The following is a 22,293-nucleotide window of genomic DNA, read 5'->3' as shown; positions in this document are numbered from 1 at the left end:
TACCCACATCTACTTTGAAAATTTGAAAAAATTTAAAAATAGTGAGCATAGTTACACATAAGTTTTGGGGTGTTTTTCTTTGTTTTTTTTTGTTTTTTCAGACGGAGTCTCACTCTGTTGCCCAGGCTGGAGTGCAGTGGTGCAATAATGCAGTGGTGCAATCTCGGCTCACTGCAACCTCCACCTCCTGGGTTCAAGTGATTCTCTGCCTCAGCCTCCCAAGTAACTGGCACTACAGGTGCCTGACACCACACCTGGCTAATTTTTTTATATTTTTAGTAGAGACGGGGTTTCACTATGTTAGCCAGGATGGTCTCAATCTCCTGACCTCGTGATCTGCCCTCCTCAGCCTCCCAAAGTGCTGGGATTATAGGCGTGAGCCACTGTGCCCGGCCAAGTTCTGGGTTTTTAAGAACTATTTCTAATATGAGCAACCCATACATTGGATCAGAATGTGATGTTTTAAGTATCTCAAAATATAAAAATACTTTAGGTTAATATGAAATGATTCCAATAAGTCATCAGCATACTATGTGTCCAATGACATATAAAACATCTGAAAGATCTTCCTTTTAAACAAATATTGGTTAATATTTAATCTACTTTTAAGTACCTACACAAGAAAAAGAACCTGAGGGTATGGCAGCATAAATCTCTTTTTCTAAACTTGGTGCTAAAGAACAAGACTAATATGCATTGTATAAGCTGTATGATGATACTGACAACCTCCGTCTCATGATTGGCCCTTTGGTTTCTCCAAATCAATTTCCTATTGCTGGACTCTGTTATAATAAAGAGGTCCAATGTAAGGCATCTATGAACTCTTCAGTTCCAAGTTTGACAATTAACTTTCTTTACCTTAAAACAGACTCAACAAAAACCCGTAACGCTTTCACATGAATCCATGCAATAAATGCTTCACTAAAATTCACTTTCAGCCACCGCACAAGTGGTCCCTATAAAAAGAAAAAAAAAATTACCACAAATTTGGTCTTAGAAATAGCAATTAGATAAATTTTTTTAAGTGACTACATATTAGGAATCTATAGAAGACTTAAGTCACATAATTCACTTTCTACATGTTTCACTATTATTCTCATTATCTCAGATATTTTACCTTAAATTAGATTAAAAGGTGAGCCACTACTGAGTGATCTCAACAGATGCTAAAATGCATTGAACCAATTCACTAACACAGAAAAAGGTATATATTTTAATAAAAGTAGTTAAACCGGTACAAAATATAGAAATGCCTTAGGTTTAAAAATCAAAATAAAAAGATCTGAATTTACTACACAATACTCTAAAATATTTAATACATGTAAAATAAAATTCAACTTACAAACAACTTCATAACAAAGATAAACAGTTATGTAGGCAAGTCATTTAACAGCCCTAGCTCTTAGTTTTCCCATCTGTAAAAAAGGGAGTTGGTCTAGTCATCTAAAATCTCTTTACATTCTAAATTATGTAGTGTAAGTTCTTTTTAAACTTCATATATTTAGGACGATTAAGTGGATTTTAAATACCTTCTCTCTCGATACTTAAAAGATATACATTAACAATTCAGCTAACACTTACTTGGATAACATTATTAGGCTCATTTGGATGTACCAACCAATTAATTAAAGCAAAAAGGATAGCAAAACAAAGTGGAAATCTTTGGTCAAAATATCTATTCTATAAAAGGATTTTGGGTTTTCCCTAAAAAGCTGGTTATTTTGGACATTACTTGGAGGAATTAGTTTCCTCCTAGTTGATATGGCTTATAAAGTACCTGGAAATAATTTTCAGTATATCCCTTCATTTCCTCTCACATTATTAAGAGAAACACATTTTCACTCATGTTTCCCTTTCCAAACAAGCTTTTAGTCTTCACAGTAATCCCACACTTGAAGATGGCAAGAAAGTTAACACCATCTTTCATTTTCACAATTCCACCTGTTTCCCATTACACCTAGAACACACCAATTCTCCAATAATTTCAATACAAATTGCTTCAATAAAAGACTGAGGCATTGAACAAATCTGCCTCAAGAAAGTGAAAAGTCTTACTGAAAAGAACTTTGTTACTTAACTAAAATCTCCCTTCACCTACAAGGACGTTAACCAGAATACTGCATTTAAAATTAATATCTGATATGGATTTAGGTGGAGTAATTTAAGTATGTATTTTAAGGTAACTATTCTATTCGATCTAAGACAGATGTAAGCTTTAGAAGAAAGCTTTCTTAGAAATAGAATAGTTATCTCTAGAATAGTTAAGCTTTAGAGGAAATTCATTCTAATTATTCAATTAAAAAAAAAAAAACTAAAATCAAATGTCTTAAAACCAAAGCAGATTTTTACTTTCTTTTAAATCAAAGGAAAGTAATACCACTTTTTCTTCTGCTTAATGTTGATAATACTAAATATTTAAAACACATACAAATTGTTTTTTCTTATCAGTAGAAAGCCTGTTCATTTCTTCTTTATCTGCTTTCATCTCCTCTTCGTTATACTGGAAGTCACGAACAATGAATCTAAATTTGGGGGGAAAAAACAAAATTGTTCATGTTGTATACAATTGATCTAATAAAGTAAATACACACAAAAATAATCATCTTACTTGTTTTCCCTGGCTTTGTGTCTGAAGTCATCAACTGCCTTCCTAAACAAGGTGACATTACACAGGTAACTGTCTTGGTCCTCTGAAAGAACACTATGGAAAAAAAATAAAAGAAGTCCATTTAAAGATTTATACGTATTGCTGTCTTTCATATTAAGGGCAAAATTCAGAAACAGGTGGAAGAGAAAAGTAGGGTATAATAGCCCTTCCCAAATTACCTCAAAGCTTTTCAAACTGGATTGCCTCAAACACTGAAGACACTGAATGTTTATGATTTATTTTGCTAATGATACTTTTTTTCTTACTAACCAACAAAATTAGACATTAACTCCAGTAAAGCATCCAAACACTAAGAACCACACTTTTCAATCAACATTAGCGCCAGGCTGCTTTGTTTCCAGTGTCTCCTTGATAAGCACACTTTTCTTTTCTGGAAACCTAATTCTTTCTTCCTTTCTCCAGGCCAACTCAGCCCCACTGAGGCCCAGCCTAGCCTCTCTGCATTGCCAGTACATCAAACCTTGGATCTTTCCTTTGCTCCCATGACATCTCTCAATCAAAAACTGACAGGCCAGGTGCAGTGGCTCATGCCTGTAATCCCAACACTTTGGGAGGCTGAGGTGGGTGATTGCTTGAGTTCAGGACTTTGAGACCAGCCTGGGCAACATGGCAAGACTGTGTCTGTACAAAAAATACAAAACCTAGCCAGGTTTGACGGTGCACGCCTGTAGTCCTAGCTACTCAGGAGGCTGAGGTGGGAGGATCACTGAAGCTGGGGAGGTTGAGGCTAAGTGAGCCAAGATTGTGCCACTGCACTCCAGCCTGGGTGACAGAGTGAGACCCTGTCAAAAAAAAAAAAAAAAAAAAAAAAAAAACCTGATGAACACAACTGTCTAAATAATCTCTGAATAAATGTGCTTGTATGCATCCCATGGCTCCATTTTAGGCTTCAGAAGGTCCCAGTGAGGTCACAACTTCCATTCAGTCACAGCTCCATGGACATCACTGGAAAGACCTTTCTAGACACAACTGCCAGGAAATTTTAATGGTCATCTAAATCTGTAATACTTTGGGTGAAAGTCCACTGTTTGAAATGGGAATGGTATCGCTTGTGATAGTATGGCCCAAATTTGGCTTTCAGAATTTACCTACAGTGCCTCCTGTATAGAAGTCCTTACGCGAGGTCCACAAGGCTGCACGGGCAGCTGTTCCACAGGGATAACCTTGGGGCAGGGAATGTTACTGAGGGGAGCCTCCTCTCCTTTCTATCTTTCACATATTGGAGGTCTTCTAATGTTTAGTGTTTTTTAAACAGCTTTACTGAGATATAATCGTTATACAGAAAACTGTACGCATTTAATGTCTATAATCTGAAGTGTGGACATACGCATATACCCATGAAACCATCACCACAATCTAGACGATAAACATACCCCTCACTACCAAAAGGGTCCTGTGCCCTTTTGTTGGCTGTTTTCTTTGTTTTTTAATGTTTACTTTTTACTTACAATGTGGTAATTCTGAAATCAGAAAAAGTAAATTTTACAAAATGGAGGAATGCTGGGTAATTTAAAGATACTATATTAAAAAAATTTTTAAAGCAAGTGTAGTTTTTCCTGAAGCCTAAGAACCACCTGGTTAGCCAAGTAAATTCAGGAGGCAACTACAGTGTTTAATCACAGGATGGCTTTAAGTACTGAATCTACCCCACTTCTGATCAGCCAGCCAGCAGGGGCACCTCCCTAGTGAATGACCAGCAGACAGCTCTGGGAGTACTGATCACTGTCATTGCTGACATGCAGAGAAAACGCAAGTACTCTGGGTTTAGAACACTGAAACCTCCTGTTAGACTGTATCTTCTCAAAATGATTACCCTTAGTTCTTGCTCCTGGTATCCATCAAACCCAATGAAGGGCAGCTACCAAGTGGACAGAGCTCGATTTAAAAAGCCGTTTAAGGATCTTCTGCTTTGCCAAGATTTACTCAGTGATGTGTGAACTGCTTGAGATCAAAACAAATCTAAATCTAACTTGCAGGCTATTTCAGAGCCACAAATAATGCTTCACCATTAGCATACTAATCTTTTAGTATCCAACACTTTGCTGTTTTGAAGACCCTTCCAAAAGCATTTGGTGCTTGACATGGCCCTGTGTCAATGAGCAGGTTACCTATTAAACAGGTTCCTAGCTATTGTGCAGAGATCTGGGACACAGCAAATTCCTATGGCTTACTCAAAGTCCTGATGGTGATAAAAGCCAAGATAAAACTTCCATCTCACCTTATAACTAAATCCTACTCTGCCACCTTATTATGAAAAATAAATAAAAGCCACTTGCTTTTTCTCTTTCCCCTAGGGAAAGGTATTTCTTAAAAACTGTATAAAAAAATAAACCACGAGTCCTTACTATAATGGACTTGTAGTCATTTAACATGTACTAAGACTCTGTAATGCAAGTGCTTGCTAGACATTACTATAAAATTAAGACAGCATTTCCTGATCTCCAGGTATGGGTTTAGTAAAGGTAACAGGTAACTGCAATACAGAGTTGTAAGTGCTGCAACAGAAAATATACATGATACACTGGGGAATTAGTTACTTTATCTGAGGGGAGTCAAAGGAGTTTCACCAAAGAGGTGATACCAGGTGGAAGTTTGAAAGAAAGGCAAAAAAGAGAATAATGTTCCAGACAGAACCCCATACGCAAATGAATACAGATGTGGAATAGCATGGTGCATTTGAGGAATTGCAAGAAGTATGTATAACTGGGGCTCAGCATAGTAGCTCATGCCTGTAATCCCAGCACTTTCGGAGGCCAAGGCAGGCAGACCACTTGAGGTCAGGAGTTCGAGACCAGCCTGGCCAACATAGTGAAACCTCATCTCTACTAAAAATATAAAAATTAGCTGAGTGTGGTAGCACATCCCAGCTACTTGGGAAGCTGAGGAAGGAGACTCACTTGAATCTGGGAGGCAGAGGTTGCTGTGAGCCGAGATCACGCCTCTGCACTCCAGCCTGGGTGACAGAGAGAGACTGTGTCTCAAAAAAAAAAAAAGAAAAGAAAAATATATATATATACATATAAGGGTACAAGAAGGGTGTGTGTGTGTGTGTGTGTGTGTGTGTGTGTGTGTGTGTTGAGTGCAGGCAGTCAAAATAGGGAGGGACAAGCAGGGTTTTAGACAGGAAAGTAACACATTTGTATGTCACAAAGATGAAAACAGCAGCAATGTGGAGGACTGATGAGAAGAGAAAATACCGGAGAAAAGGAGACCAGCTAGGGTCAATTACCATGGTCCAGGCAAGGGATGAGGGAGTCAGAGCTGGAGCAGTGGCAGTGGGTCTTGGGGGAGTGGGGAGAGTAGATTTAACCATGTGAAATTGTGGATATTTGACCATTTTTTGACCTACAAAACAGCAATTTTTAATGGTTCAACCAAATACTATGGAAGGTGGAAATGCCACAACTGATTAGACTAATGCAGGCGGGGGGGTCTGTTGGTGAGCTGGGGTGCAAGGGTGAAGGAAGATTCCAAAATGACTATCACACTTGCGGTTTGGATCACTGGGCAGATGTTGCTGCCATATACTTCAAGGCAACGAGAGAGTTTGAGTCTGAGATTGGGGTGTCAGTTACCTAGGAAATACCACATGGAGTGGTCCAGTAGGAACCCAGGTATGTGAGTTTGCAGGTAGGGGGAAAGCTGGCCACAGATAAAGATTTAGGAGTCCGAAAACTGCAGTTGAAGTTAGAGCCATGGGTGTGGTTGAAGTGATACTGACAGGAGAACAGACCATCTCCCTCAGAAACTCTGAAACATAGAGAAACTCCTGGACAGTGGCCAGTATCATTTTTTCTGCACTTCTTAGCTAGGCTGTTCTGCTTCACTGGGGACTTCAGATCTCTCAACAAAAACTTCTGTGAAGCACCCATAAGTTTGTAATGTTGCTTCCAATGACAGAGAAAAGGCAAAAGTTAACCAGTGATCTGACTCATTCAGACTATTTTAATAAGCAAAAGTAGACAAAAAATAAAAAAATTTAAAAAAAGGATAGTGGTAATTCTGAAAGGACAAGTGAAAAGCACCTCTTTCTGAACAGTGTTTCTACAAAAAAAAAGCAGAACAGCAACCCAGCCTCCACTTCTTTGTCCACAGCCTTGACATGGCATTTATACACATTGCTGCATTTAGCCTCACAGTAACGGTAGTATTTCAAAACTGTCCAATCTTTGTAGAACATTTTACAAATAGTTATATTTTGTGAATTTTAAAATTCTTTCAGGTTTGAGGACAGTTAGAATAACAGATTGAAAAATATTAGATTGGATATTAGAGTGAATATTTTTCAATCGATTCTACCTCAGAATTCCACTTTCATCTTCACTACTCCCAACAATAATCACTCAAGTTATCATGCCAAAAAGTAATGTTACTACCATAATTAACTAACTTGTGTAAAGCACATAGAACAATGACTAGGCTCATAGTAATTACTCAGAAATGCTGGGTGTGATAAACCAAAAATTCAGCATCAGGTCATAGAGATCTTTCCTAAATGGCAGACAAAATTCCAGGCTCACTCAAAAAAGCCTATTTGCCCCTACATTAACTGCACATACTCTTAATGGTGCTATTTAAGCTAGTGCTATGTGGTCTCTGACCAAATTTAAACAGGTAAGTTTTTGAGTCAGTGATTCCAAATGTACTTTGAACTGAGAAATAGGTAGAACAGATGTTTTCACTGAGCAAGGAAAGGCTGGGAGCTCTCAGAAGATTAGTGTGCACTTACAAGTCATTTGCAAACAAGTCTTGACTGCATTAAACTGTTCCCTGCCTGAAATTTGCCCTTTAAACTACTAAAGTGACTGTCCAAAGATCTAAATCTCTGATGGAATATTTTTAAAGTCCTTCTATCAGAGTAAATCTGAGCTTACTTAATGAGCCTACACACCATCCCCCGGACATCTGGGTTGGCGTATGTCCACCTCTGGAGGACATTCTGTGTGCACCGGGTCCTCATTCTCCTCCTCCACCTGCCTCCTAGACACAGAGTCAATCTCTATGGCTCTAATGCCCTACAGATCTGTCAGTATCAACAGCCTAAGTGAGACACTAATATGAAGACATAACTGTAGTCTTCAGGTTACCATGTGAAGAATGAAGGTATTCCCCCAAATGAAAAAAAAAAAAAAAATTCACAATGAGCACAAGTTTGTTGTTTAGTTCCTAAAAGATCAACATTTGTGAAAATACAGTAACATTATCTTGTATTTTGAATACTTCATCAAGCCTTAAAATATCTTCAAAATATATACAAGGAAGGGGCTATGCTCATTTATAGACAAAGAAAATGAGGCCAGAGAAGTTAAAAGACTTACCCCAGGTTACACAGCAAGTTGGTAGCAGAACTGAGGCAGGAGAATAGGGTCTGGAGGCAGGGAACCTAAGGTGGTTTCACCCCGATTTCCTAGAACTAAATTGAAAGGAAAACCCTAACTTTCCATGCCTAAGTAACAAAAGGACCAGAGGCTACTCCTTTTGACCTTTCCTGCATGGCAGATGGGAAATTCACTGTCTGCAACAAATCAGACTGATTCCAGGCCAAGTCTTCATTTGCAGAGAAGTATAACTTTGTTACCTCCACCCTAGCTTCTGATTGGTTGTTTTCTGCAACCAATCAGATGTTTGCACAGGAGTGTGACCTTTGTGACTTCACTTCAGCCTCTGGTTGGCTGCTTTCTGCAACCAAGGAGACTGACTGCAGGCTACCACTTCATTTACATGAGGTGAGCATGAAGTGGCCAATGGGAAACTTGTAGGAGTTATCCGGACCCAAGAAGATTCTGTATCCGGACTTGAGCCACTGCTTGGGTTCGCTCTTACACTGTGGAGTGTACTTTCTTTCATTTTTAATAAATCCCTGCTTTTGTTCTTTTGTTGCTTCATTCTTATTTTGCTTTGCTGGGCATTTTGTCCAATTCTTTGTTTAAAACACCAAGAACCTGGACAACCTGAAGTCACAACCCTACCGCTGACAGACCCTACGAGTGACAGATTCTACCAGTCATAGAACCAGCAATAGAACTCAGATCCCTGGGTCCAGGACTCTTTCCATTATACTAAGCTACTTCCCACATGACACAATGAAACTGGAAAAGAAAATATTTCATGGGCCTGACCTTACTAATTCCACTTCTTGACTACCTCCTATTTCTTCTACCCTGCTGCCTCCCCTTGAAGCATATATGTATCTATAAGAATCCTTTGGGGTGGAGATACACTGTATTTATATTTTTTCAAAGAATGGGTGGAGATACACTGTATATTTTCTCAAAGAATATCTAGTGTGGCAATGGCAGAACATGGAAAAATGACATGGAATAGTGTAAAAAGGGTACAGGACCTGGAGCTAAAAGATGTGAGTTCTAGCCCTAACTCTACCATTGGACGCTTTACACAGCCATATGCCTCAGGGAACTATTTAAGCATTTTAACTTCTTCTTCCATGAGAATAAGAGTGATACCTGTCCATGCTTCTTCACAGACTTGTAAATTTCAAATTAGGCAATGCATGTTAAATCTATAAATTTAAAAAGTGTTTAATAAAAACAGGTTTGTTTTTTAAATAAAAGGAACATACAGATTGGGTAAAATCTAAGCTCAAAGTGATGGAGAACATCTGGAGATCAATACAGCAGTCCAGTAGCCATTCTGGTACACTTCCTTTGCCAAATAAAATGAGGAATTATAGACACATAGTAGGTATGCAATAGTGAATAAAGAATTTTCAAAAGGCAGCACAGTGAGGCAGAAAAAGTACCACACCAGACACCTAGGTTCTAGTTCTAGCCCTGCCACAAACGAGATGTGTGACCCTGGGCAAACTATTAATACCTCACCGGCCTCAAACTTCTAAGTCTATAAACAGGAGGCTGTCAAACAGACTGTGCCAAGTCCCTTCTAGGTCTAAAATTATTACAACTAGAGTTCACAGAACTCACTCATGAGGTTAATTTATCACAAAAGCAAGACAGCAAACATATTTCCTCAGCCAACATCCAAACTCTGAAAGGAATTCTAGGAACCAAATGGTTTTACAAAAACTTCTACTTACTTGCTAGACCTTGGAACTACCATTTCGGCTAGTGTTTCATACTGCTTAATCCAGTCATTGTGGTTTAACCTGCAGGAAAGGTACAATACACATTGGAAAAGAAAAACAAGTCCTATTTCCTGCCATATCAAGGAAGAGAAAAAATTATGTGACAAATAGGAAATCTGGCTATAGCAAGTATACTCCAACTCTATGTAACAAAAAAAAAATTCAGGATTCCTACTGAGAATGAATTTCCAATACACTGAGTAATGCAGGAAATACAGATCACCACCCTACCTCCAGTAACTATTGCAAAAGAGGCACATCCTAGAACTACGTTTGACAAGGAAGTAAAGCACAGTATAGATTGTAAATTATTTTCAAGCTGCATAGTTCATACGTATAGTGCCTCATTTTTAAAAAATGGTCATGCTAAAATCACTATCACTCCTGCTCAGTGGCAGTTATGAAGGACTGAAAAAAACTGTATTTATGGAAAGCACAGAGTACCATGAGGTAGTAAGTAAATGAAATGACAGTAAACTATGTTGCCACAAAGTATTGTGCAACAACCACCTCTAGAGGCCACTGGCTTCCCGGGGTGTGGGGAGAGACAACAATGTTTGAGATTGAAAACAAATAATTATAGTGTTTATAGGCCAGGATAGAGAATAATTCATCATGTAAGATGTCTTAGGTCCTATGTTTCAATTACAAGGTACAGAAAACCATAAAAATTTCTGGTTTTGACCTCGAGTTTTAAATAAAGGTTGAATGAGTCAAATATTTTATCTGGGCAAAAGTTATTTTCCTACATAGTATAAAAAAGCACAGATACATAGAATTTGTTATAATTAATCAGTGTTTCAGTGTAGCAGAGGGGACTTATGTAACTAGAACACAAAATAAAACTTCTGGAGTGAAATCCTCAGATTTAAGGCCTTCTCCCTCTGCAAAGAAAAATCCAAAAGGTAGCATACTGCAATAAAGGGGGAAAAATGCAGAACTGAGACAATATTGTAGCCACTGCAAATTCCACAGAGGCATCATTTTCTAGTACTCCCAATCTCTGAACCAGATAAAAATGCAGAGCACAGCAAGGAAGTCTTCATGCAATGATACTCTGAAAAAGACCCAAACCTCCCACCTGAGTTCGGATCCCCCAAACATTCCCTGATAGCAAGACTTCAGTGTAAGTCAAAAGTGAAACCATTAATAGTGCTATACAGACATGCACAGAGTCCAGGTCTTCCTACAAGTACCCAAAGGTTTCACTTCATTTCATTCAAGATTAACTATGATCAAATATTAAATAACACAGAAAGCCTAATCCTAAGGAGATATCAAAGGTTGTCTAGTCCAGTGGTTAGCAAACTATGCGCATAGCCAAGTCTGTTTTGTAAATAAAGTTTTATTCAAACAGCCACATCCATTCGTTTATATATCATCTATGGCAACTTAAGCTATAACCACAAAGTTGACACAGTGGAGTAGTTGTGACAGAGATCACATTGTTTACAAAGCCTACAATACTTACTGTCTAGCCCTTCATAGAAAAAAGAATTGCTAATCTCTGCTCTAATCCATTCTTTGTGTCTTACAGTGCTTAATTCATCCTAACCAGTCATAAAGAATTTTTTGGGAAAAAATGCAAAGACCTTCCTATTTTGAGAAATCTAAAATCTGTATTTGTTAAACAATCAATAATTTAGCATTACTTAATGTTTGAATGAGCCAACTCTACCAAGCTGCTAAATTTGATTTGGAAACTCAATTTATAATTGAAGTCTCCATTGCTAGGTTATGATCTAATTTCTACTTTATGTGCCACATGAGCAAATGCTGATTGACTGAATGAATGGCAAGGTTATATTCCTTTTACGCTTGGATTTTATGGAAAACTTCAAACTACAATACTAGATACTAACATTTTTCTTGTATTTTAACAAGTAAAACCTTTTGTAATAGAAAGACTTACTTGGGAACTACTACCAGTAATGTGACGAGATACTCTGAATCAAGAACAAAGTCATCCTTCTTCACAATTTCTGCTAGACTTCTAGTTAGCAAACTTCCTCTGAGGAATTAAAAAAAAAAATCATTAGGCTGATAATTATGTGCTTCTGTAACACAAGTAAAGAAACAGCAGGCTAATCATTTTCACATATACTATATATACATTGAGAGGGATTAGTCTTAGTTAAGAGTTTTACTTTGTAAGGAGTCATCATTTAGCTGAATATATCCTACCCTGGCAACCAAGGAAATATCTTCTATCAAAATTTGCCTCTAGTGTTTTGTGTTTGCTTTAATTATTATAACTCAGCTCTTCTCTTGCCTACATATATAATATCTTGACTGGAAAAGTGCTATCTACTCATTAGATATCAATTAAAGTCTATTCTATCATATAATTATGAAATTATGTCATCTAAGCACAACACCTTCGGTATTCTTCCCTCACTTGGGTATTATTTGATACCAGGCAATTTTGGTAGCTAACCCAATAATTAACTCTTTCAAATCAGTCTTCATTTGCCTTCCAGTAATCACTTCGCTATAATAAATATGTCTTGCCCTGTTTGTATCACTCATAGTATCCAACCAACTTTCCCTCTAGGATATGAAGGCACAACTTGAATACTTTCATGCTTAAAGCTGCACTTGTAGTAGTCATAGTATGAGGGGATCAACCAAAACAATTCAGTCCTGTTTTTAAAAACCTAATGAGTGAAAAACCTAAACTCTGAAAACAGATAAGAGAATGATTGTTACATCATAAAAGGATTATTATATAGTTAAGCGATAGGTAATTACTATGCAGTTAAACTATGATTTCATTTAAAACAATTAATTTTAGACTATTTTTCAATGAAATATCAAACGGATAAAGGGATAAGCCAGGACCCAGTTCACAAGTATTATTTATAAAACAAGTATAATAAATCAGCCTCACATCTGTTTTGACTAGTCTGAACTCTATAAACTTATCTTAGTGAGCTTTTCTCCATGAAGTAAAAGAAATACCATTTTGATTACAGAAACAACATAAACTGAAGCTAACTAAATCCCAAAAATATCTCCTTCGGTGTATGCTAGTGTGCTTCCTGAGTTCTTAATACTCAAATATACTTGATCTGCTTACGCATTCTTTCGTTCCAAATTCTGAAGATTTCCTTTCAGGTTATTGTATGCAGATGCTCGAGATTTCAGGTCATTATCAATCTGAGTTACTCCCTTCAAAAAAAAAGAAGAAAAATAGACAAAATTTTCCTAAATCTGCCTCTACTAATACTAACAAAGTAGCTAAACTTTAACTTCTACAAAAAAACTCACTAGTTTCTAGTGTAAGAATATTCTATTATTTTAAAAGCACGACTTTAGGATATCATTTAAAAAACAGTCTACTTCATTTTTAATATAATTTCCACATAAATCTTTTCTACTAAAAATAATGTTTTAGTCCACATGTATTTTAATTATTATTATATTACTTCTTAAACCATGGAAATGGAATCTAGGGTACTGGGTTTGGAGATTACTAATTACAAGGCTTCAATTCACAAGACTGAAGGATATTTTCCAAAATAAACTAAATTACATGAAGACTTTTAATTATTGCAAACATCACTATTACATAGAATATTTTTCTATGAAATTAAAATTATAGTTGCATCTATTCATAAATGTTACAAAAGCTGCTTTTTCAAACGAATACTAAACTAACTACATAGGGAGAAAATGTGAAGTAAACAATATTTGAAGAACTGACTTTAACACAGTTCTAGCATTATTAGCTGTGTAGCATGAGGGTAAGTCACTTCACGTCTCTAAGCCTGCTTCCCTATCTACAGCAGCATCAGGGAGCAAATGATCTAATCCTTAAGGATCCAGAAAACAAGGCTCAGTCACAGTAAGAACACCACTTTATATTATCAAATAATGTAAATAATAGTTTCTTAAACTATAGTCATCAAATTATATGATGACTTTAGTTGAAATCTTTGATAGTCTATTTATTTACATTTAACTATGTAACACACTGTACAACTAAAGTTATTGGGAACAAAGGAAAGTCTGTCCAATAATTTAAACTACACTTCTTGCCCCAGCCAGGTCAATAAGAATGCTGGCAAACAATTAACAGATCCTAGTCTATTTGTCTCATTATAGTTACTGTTAAGACTTTTATTCCACAAACAGATCTTGGGGGAAAAAACAGACTTTTACATTTCTTCTCAAGTTCAAGGATTTCTCAATATAAAAGGAGCTCTTGGTGAGTTCATGCATCGGCTTCAAGGTCCATGTACTCGCTGAAACTACATAAAATTATGTGGCACCTGAATAGGGGAATTTTTCCAGGCAGAGGATCAAAACTAAATAGTCGGAAGGGGTCAGAGAACCCATAGGGTTTAATGTTTGAACAAGTACACTATGCACACAAACATACTTCAGTGACCACTATCACCTACCTGAATGACTAAGAAATCTTAATAGACTCCAATTTCCTATTCTACACAATCTCAGGTACCCTTAAAATTTGTATAAATAATACAGAATTTTCATACTTTCTTAAACACTGTTGATGTAATATTCAAGTTAATTACATAACTAAGTATACAACTTAGATAACCTACACATGAAAGTGTTATACTTTTAACACCTTTTAATGTCTAAAGTTGTAGTAAGGATACCCTCTATCTGTGACATATAACTAAGTTGCCTTATCAAAACCTAAAAAGTATTTCATAGTGAAATTATAAAATAAGCAAAGTCACTATAAATCAATGTGTCCTACTTGTCTCAAGTATTATCTTACCTTGGCAATTATTTCAGAAATATTTTTCAGGGACTGCTTGATTGGATATTTGGCCATGTCCCACTGGAACCTTGTTATATAAGTAACCAAGTCCACTGAAATAAGGGAATAAACTAATTACTGAAGAGAAGCAACAGAATTGTTCAGTTTTTTACACAGCAATATATTTTAACGCTGAAATCGGCATTGAGGAAATCAGCAAAGATGTCATTTCTGAAGAATCCTGATTAAATGTGAACTATATTAAGTAACATGGATTAATCAAAATTTCTACCTTGTAATCTCTTCTTCTTACTCAAAATTTAATACAAATTAAGATGCTCCTTCTAATTTGATTACTTTAAAAATGAAGTATGTACATATTGCTAATATGCTTCACACGTAGGAGAGACACACAAAGATTAAGAAACTACTTCAAATTGCCTCCTCGATAAGTAGAATTTCACAAAAGTATGTTCTTTCTTTGATAACTTACCCAAGCAAACTGAAAATAAACTTGTCTGTTAAAACCATGTAATGACTGTTTCCAGGAGTTCACATTTTAACAATTTTCAAAACATGGACCCTTTCACTTTCAAATGGCAAGAATAAAACATGTAGAGCTAAAAAAATACTCAACAACTTATTCCTTGGAAGTTTAGTAATCAAAGTGACTTCACCCCTAACGGGATCAAGGACAGAGAAACCAAATGGCAATTATGGCAGCACTCACTGACAAAAGTAATTCATATAAAAATACCTTTCTCTTCTCAATATCTCCTTACATAATACCAGTGAGTCAACAACACAGATGGTATTTCCGAAAGCAACTCTATCTAGATGCACTGCCCCTCTTGGTCAACCACCATTCCACCTACTAGACTGACTGCCCTAGTTCATAAAATACATAGAAGATCAGTAAAGACAACACAAATTAACTTATTAATATCTAACATACCTTCTGTTCTTTCTCGAAACACAAATTAACAGACACAGTAAACAAAATTACTTTGATAACAAAGAGCAAGAATAAGTTACTACATTTTTAACTGATTAAATATTTATTGAGCAGCTATTATTTGCAAGAAGAAATGAGATTTCAGGAACACTGGATTTAAAATATAGTAACCTTATCAGAGTAGGCGATCCCGTAGAGAATGAAAGGAAAGCGTTATTTCCTTCTTTTTTTTTTTTTTTTTTTAAGAGACAGGGTCTTGCTCTGTCACCCAGGCTAGAGTACAGAGGTACAATCATAGCTCACTGCAGCCTTGAACTCCTAAGCTCAAGCAATCCCCTCTCCTCAACCTCCTGACTAGCTGAGACTATGGGCATACGCCACTACATTCAGGTAATTTTTTTCTTTTTCTTTCTTTCTTTTTGTTTGGGTTTTTTAGAGACAGGCTCTCCCTACGTTGCCCAGGTTTGTCTTGAACTCCTGCACTCAAGCGATCCTCCTGCCACAGCCTCCCAATATGCTGGGATTACAGGCGTGAGCCACCATGCCCAGCTCATTATTTCCTATTATAATGACATATCACTAAAGATGGGTTTAATTTTAAATGAAGTAAAATGCTAAAATGACATTTCACAAGAAAATAAGAAATGCAAGTACAAGTGAAAACAATGGGGTCAGAATCATCTTTATAAAGTCATTACTACATAGAGCAAACTCTATATAAATACTGGCTTCTATCTACAGAGAAGTCAGTAAGCTATTTTATAGGTATTAAGTAAAGAAATGCCAAAATCATATTGGGGGGAGGCACTATTCTGCAATAAAACTAATAATTTCTGTTCTAAGGCTTTAACAGCTATATACTATGAAATACAAAAACCTACATACGACAGCAGGTATTCAACTGGAACAATGCTGAGATACACAACTTGGAAACTTGTAAATGAGTGAACAAATAGGTCCTGGAAAGAACTAAGGCAAATCTTTACAATACTGCTCTTGCAGGGGACTTGGCATCATATCATAAGCCATATTATATATTATGTAAGACTGTCTTCTACTAGATTATGTTTCAGGGAACAGGATGTACCTGGAAGTATCACCAAATTCAGTAATAATTGTACTTTAATGGCTTTCTATTGTATTTAGTGTCCTTTTCTATAGACTTTTTTACATTACTTTTTGTTTCTGTAGCTTAGTTATTCACTTTATATGAGTTAATAATGATCAATCATGAGCATTAGCTTACCTCCATTAGCCAACAGATTCTCTTGAACTTTGTCTTTACTATCTTCCAATACATCAGCCATGTATTGAGCCACTTTCTTAACCACTCTGAGGAGGAAAAAAAATTAACCATTTTAAGGAAAAAGATCTAAATTGCATTCTATATGATGAACATATTATATAAAGACATGAGTTTGACTATGTATGTTCCCATTATACCTATCCATATAATATACAATAAATGGATTTTACCTTATAATGTTTTAAGGATAAAATGGACCAAGATTTTGTTACATGCAAAAGTCAACTGAGTAACTGTAAAGTTTTAAGGAGACTACATGCAGTGTGTCTACTAGTCTAGAAAGAAAGTGGTGGGAAGCTAGTGAGAAACAGTCTGTAAAGAGGCATATATTTATACGCCAAAAACTGGACAATGCAAGGACCAAGAACAAAGGAGGCGGCCGAGAACTAGCACTCACCATGTTCCTGCGACATGCAAGACACTGTGGTTTCCCTTAGGAAAAAAGTGATCTTACAGGCAAGAGAACGTAAGCAATGGTCATGATGAAAAATTAGGTCCTACATTATTTATTAATTGTTTATTGAGCATCTACTATCTACAAGGAGCTATGCTATAGAGGAAGCCATAATGCCAAAACTATTAGGTTGGCGCAAAAGTAATTGTGGTTCTGGCCATTACTTTAGAAACAAAAAAATGGCAAAAACTCCATTACTTTTGCACCAACTTAAACCAAGGCACCTACATATGACCTTGTCAATTCTTTCATTTATAAGACACTGAGGTATAAAAGAATAAGTGACTTATCCAAAGTCACAAGACCAGTTAATGTCAAAGACGTGACTAGAAACACATTGTCCTGACTTTGGAGTCCAGCGTTCTCTTCCTCATTCCATGTCTGCCTCTAGGCCCTGGGTGGGGTTCAGAGTCACACAAGACAAAATCACTACCTTCACACATTGCTTAAAATCTCACTGGAAAGATACAAAAATATATAAATTACTAAATATAAAGCAATCTGAGGTCAGTGCCAGCTGAGATTGCCAGGCTGCAGACAGAGAGAGATAAAGGGAAAAGGGATCACTTGCAGCTACTGTAGTCAAGAAAGCCCAAAGGCTCATGAGCAGGGCAATGAAGGACAGAAATGGTTTTACAAGGATGATTACCTGGGACGAAAGCATATTCTTGCCATGGGGCATAATGTGAGTCAAGATAAGAGGTGGAAAAGCAGTTGGCATCCAGATAATGGTGAGGAGTCCAGACTGATGGGAGCCACAGGCTGAGAAGTAGGGAGGGGAGCTTAGGCTAGGAAAGCGGGATGCCAGATTGCAGATATATAGCCTCTGAAGCCACACTCTAGACAGGGACGTAACACAGTTGAAACAGGGCTCAGGACAAGTATTCTGATGACTATATGCTCAACAGCTAGGAGGGGAAACTGGAAGACAAATTAAGAAATTCCTGTAACGGTTTTATTTTTTTCTTAAAAAAGTGTGTGTGTGTGTGTGTGTGTGTGTGTGTGTGTGTGTACATATATATATATATATATATTTTTTTTTTTTTTTTTTTTTAAAGAGAGAGTCTTGCTCTGTTGCCCATGTTGGAGTGCAGTGGTGCCATTATAGTGCATTGCAGCTTTGAACATCTGGGCTCAAACGATCCTCTTGCCTTGGCCCCTCAAGCAGGAGGGATTACAGGTGTGAGCCACAGAGCGTGGCTTGTTGACAGTTTAAATCAGGGCCAATACGGGCCAGGAAACGTGATAGAAGAGCTAAATTTAAATGACAATCCTATGCTGAGTGGTCTCAAACCTAAAAATTAGAACAATTTCAGAAATAATGATGTAAGTCATAAGTCTTCAACATGTTTAACTTGAGGTTTGTACATACATTTGCCTATGTCTCCAAAATTCACCCATTCCTTCAAGAGGGACAAATCATTCTCATAAAATTTGACAAGCATCTTGTAAACAGAACCATTTGCTATGAACATTCTAAAATGTTGCATGTTTACCCATAGAAGTACTTTAGCGCGTAGAATCATCTGGTGTCAAATTTATAAACTTAACGTCGCATAATCCACAACTTCGAGATCTCCCTAAGCCTATTTACAAGAGGATCTGTGTCAATGTACAAAATGTCACCTCAAAAATATCTGCTCCAATGATTACATTTTTAAGAAAGTATAAACTATGATTTGCCACATATACCATATTCTACAATGTTTGGACTTTAACACTTGGAGCATTTAAGTCATTCATTAAGCTATCATCTGTCAACACTACCAAAGTCTAACAACAACAAGATTTTTAAATTCCTCGTATCTTTCAGGAGGACTGAAGAAGATGCGCTTGTGGAACAATGCAGAAAAGAACAGCTGACACACTGCACGGGTAACTTTAAATTCTACTCACCAAACTAACTACATTTGCCCTTAATATTTTCCAGATTCCTTCCCTAAAAAATCTGAGCCAGCTGGGCACAGTGACTCATGCCTGTAATCTCAGCACTTTGGGAGGCTGAGGTGGGAGGATCACTTGAGGCCAAGAATTTGAGACCAGCCTGGACAACATAGCGAGACCCTGTCTCCACAAAAATAAAAATAAAAATAAAAATATTAGCTGGGTGTGGTGGTGCAAGCCTATAGTCTTAGCTACTCAGGAAACTGAGGTAAAAGGATCGCTTGAGCCCAGGAGTTCAAGGATGCAATGAGCTATGATTGCGCCACTGCACTCCAGCCTGGGTGACACCAAGACCCTGTCTCTAAAAAAGTAAATAAAATTTAAAATCTGGGCAAACTTTAAATTATATTCAGGACATCCCATTAACAATTTAAAGAAAGAACTATAAAGCCATCAAGGTGACTGACATGGGTACAAATAAATGTTAATAATTATATTCTCAGGGACCTCCTTTCTCAGTGTCTCTTTGGTTGTCATAACTTGTAACTCTAATGAGGTAGATGAGACCTCAGGGAAGACTCACTCCAGGGATGACAACTGAAAATAAAGTTTCCTCAAATTTTTTTCTCAATTAAAAATGTGTAAGCAAGAAACCAAGAGACTATTCTTTCCATCAGTTCGTGCTTTGAGTGTATCATAATTATTTTCACTATATGTATAATAATTCATAATACTCATTTGCTCTATATGAATATATGGAATTATAATCCTAAAAGTTGCTTTTCCTTTCATCTTCTCTTTTCCATTCTAATGACCAAGTGTCTGGCCCCAATTGAGCTTTTACTATCTCTTAACTTATCTACTGTGAAACTGTCTGCTAAGTGGCCTTCTTGATTCCAATATTAAAGATCATCAATACATCCTTAGATCTGTTTACTTCCTCACTACATGGTGTTATGTTTAAAGATCTCTCTCTCTGCAACCCTGACCTCAGTCTCTATTGCCACAGCGTCGCTTTGAGGTGGTTCTATCAATTCAGAAAAGCATTTTAACAGCAGAAATGAGAAAATCTTCCATATAGATTTCACAAAAAAATTTCCTCCTATCCAAGCCTATTATTCCCTTAAAGCTTCTATCGAATGTACATTTCTAAGATTCTCCAAATTCTGTATTTTACAAATTACACCTATGTATCTAAACTCTAAGATAAAAGCTTTGTATCCCCAGAGGTGAAGGAACTGTAGATTGATTCTGCCAACTAATCAAAAAGCAGCTATCAAATAGCCTATAACCATTTTCAGCTCAAATACACATGTACCTGAATTTCAAAAGTAATAAAAACTGCAGTTTAGAAAAATTCTTCCAACTGAATTTTGAAGACGAAAGCATAGCCATCTTCAAATAAATGGAGTAATATCCCATGTTCATGGATCAAAGACAATAATGTTAGGATGATACCATTCCCCAAACTGATACATAGATTCAACACTATCCTCATCAAAATTCTAGCTGACTTATATGCAGAAGTTTGACACTGTGATCCTAAAATTCATACAAAAAGACAAAGAACCCAGAATAGCCAATCTTGGAAAAAAAAAAAAAAAAGTTGGAGAATTCACACTTTCTGATTTTAAAACTTACTACAAAGCTACAATAATCAAGACAATGTGGTACTGGCATAGAGAAACATAGATCAATGAAACAGAACTGAGAGTCCAGAAATAAACCCTCATATTACGTTCAATTGATTTTCAGTAAGGGTTCCAGGACAATTCAGTGGGAAAAAACAGTCTTTTCAACAAATGGTGCTGGGACAACTAGATATTCACATTCAAAAGAATCAAGTTGGACCCTTACCTCACAACATACATAAAACTTAACTCAAAATGAATCAAAGACCTCAATGTGAAAGCTAAAACTGTAAATCTCTTAGAAGGAAACATAGACATAAAACGATACGACCCTGGATCAGACAATGGTGCCTTAGACACAATGCCACAAACACAAGCAACAAAAGAAAAAAATAAATTGGACTTCATCAAAATTTAAAACTTTCATGTTTCACAGGACACAATCAAGAAAATGAAGACATGGCCAGGCACGGCAGCTTATGCCTGTAATCCCAGCACTTTGGGAGGCTGAGGCAGGTGCATCATGTCAGGAGTTCGAGACCAGCCTGTCCAACATGGTGAAACCCCATCTCTACTAAAAATACGAAACTAAGCTGTGCGTTGTGGCAGGCACTTGTAATCTCAGCTACTCGGGAGGCTGAAGCAGGAGAATCGTTTGAACCCAGGAGGCGGAGGCTGCAGTGAGCCGAGATCTCGCCACTGCACTCCAACCTGGTTGACAGAGCGAGACTTGTCTCGAGAAAAAAAAAAGGAAATGAAGACAATTCACAGAATAAGAGACAATATTTGCAAGTTATATCTGATAGGGGATTTATATCTAGCATATTCTGTATAAAGAACTCTTACAATTCAATAACAAAAAGACAAGCCAATTAAAAATGGGCAAAGGATCTGAACAGACATTTCTCCAACGAAGAAAAACAAATGGCCAAAAAGCACATGAAAAGATACTCAACACATCACATCACATCAGCCAACAGGGAAATGCAAATTTTTTTAAATGAGGTATTATCTCATACTCCCTGGGATGGCTATAATCAAAAAGACAAATAGTAACAAGTGCTGACAAGGATGTAGAGAAATGAGAATCTTCAAACACTGCTGGCAGGAATATTAAATGGTGCAGCCACTCTGGGAAACAGTTTGTCAGTTCCTCAAAAAGTGAAACATAAAGTTACCATATGACCCAGAAATTCCACTCTTAGGTACAAACCCAAGAAAAATGAAGATATTTAAGAATACAAACTTGTACACAAATGTGCACAGCAGCATTATTCTTATAAGCCAAAAAGTGGAAGCAAAAGAAATGCCCATCAACTGATGAATGGATTAATGTGGTAAGTGTGTGTGCACATATATAGTGGAATACTATTTAGTAATAAAAAGAAATGAAATACTGATACATGCAACAGCTTGGATAAACTTCAAAACATTATGCTAAGCAAAAGAAGACAGTCACAAAAGACCATGTATTGTATTCCATTTACAAGAAATGTCCAGACCAAGCAAATCTATAGTGGCAGAACAATTTGTGGGTGGTGGGGACAGGAAGTGACTG

At 36.7% G+C, this 22,293-nt stretch overlaps 1 protein-coding gene across 2 annotated transcripts in view; it reads right to left on the bottom strand.

Annotated features, from left to right (window-relative positions):
• ATP6V1C1 (ATPase H+ transporting V1 subunit C1) overlaps window positions 1-22,293 on the bottom strand; it is a 52,140-nt gene that overhangs the window by 7,362 nt on the left and 22,485 nt on the right. For both annotated transcript variants that reach the window (XM_005563847.5, XM_045398577.3), the window contains exons 4-11: window positions 16,707-16,792; window positions 14,524-14,618; window positions 12,850-12,941; window positions 11,683-11,781; window positions 9,723-9,791; window positions 2,609-2,701; window positions 2,429-2,522; window positions 859-956 (exon numbers count right to left, since the gene is read on the bottom strand). In XM_005563847.5, coding sequence (XP_005563904.1) covers window positions 859-956; window positions 2,429-2,522; window positions 2,609-2,701; window positions 9,723-9,791; window positions 11,683-11,781; window positions 12,850-12,941; window positions 14,524-14,618; window positions 16,707-16,792 — 726 coding nt within the window. The remainder of the gene's footprint in view (window positions 1-858; window positions 957-2,428; window positions 2,523-2,608; window positions 2,702-9,722; window positions 9,792-11,682; window positions 11,782-12,849; window positions 12,942-14,523; window positions 14,619-16,706; window positions 16,793-22,293) is intronic.

The sequence above is a fragment of the Macaca fascicularis genome, chromosome 8 (genome assembly GCF_037993035.2).
Source record: "Macaca fascicularis isolate 582-1 chromosome 8, T2T-MFA8v1.1".
Taxonomy (NCBI): Eukaryota; Metazoa; Chordata; class Mammalia; order Primates; family Cercopithecidae; genus Macaca; species Macaca fascicularis.
This window is presented reverse-complemented; position numbering and strand designations above follow the sequence as displayed.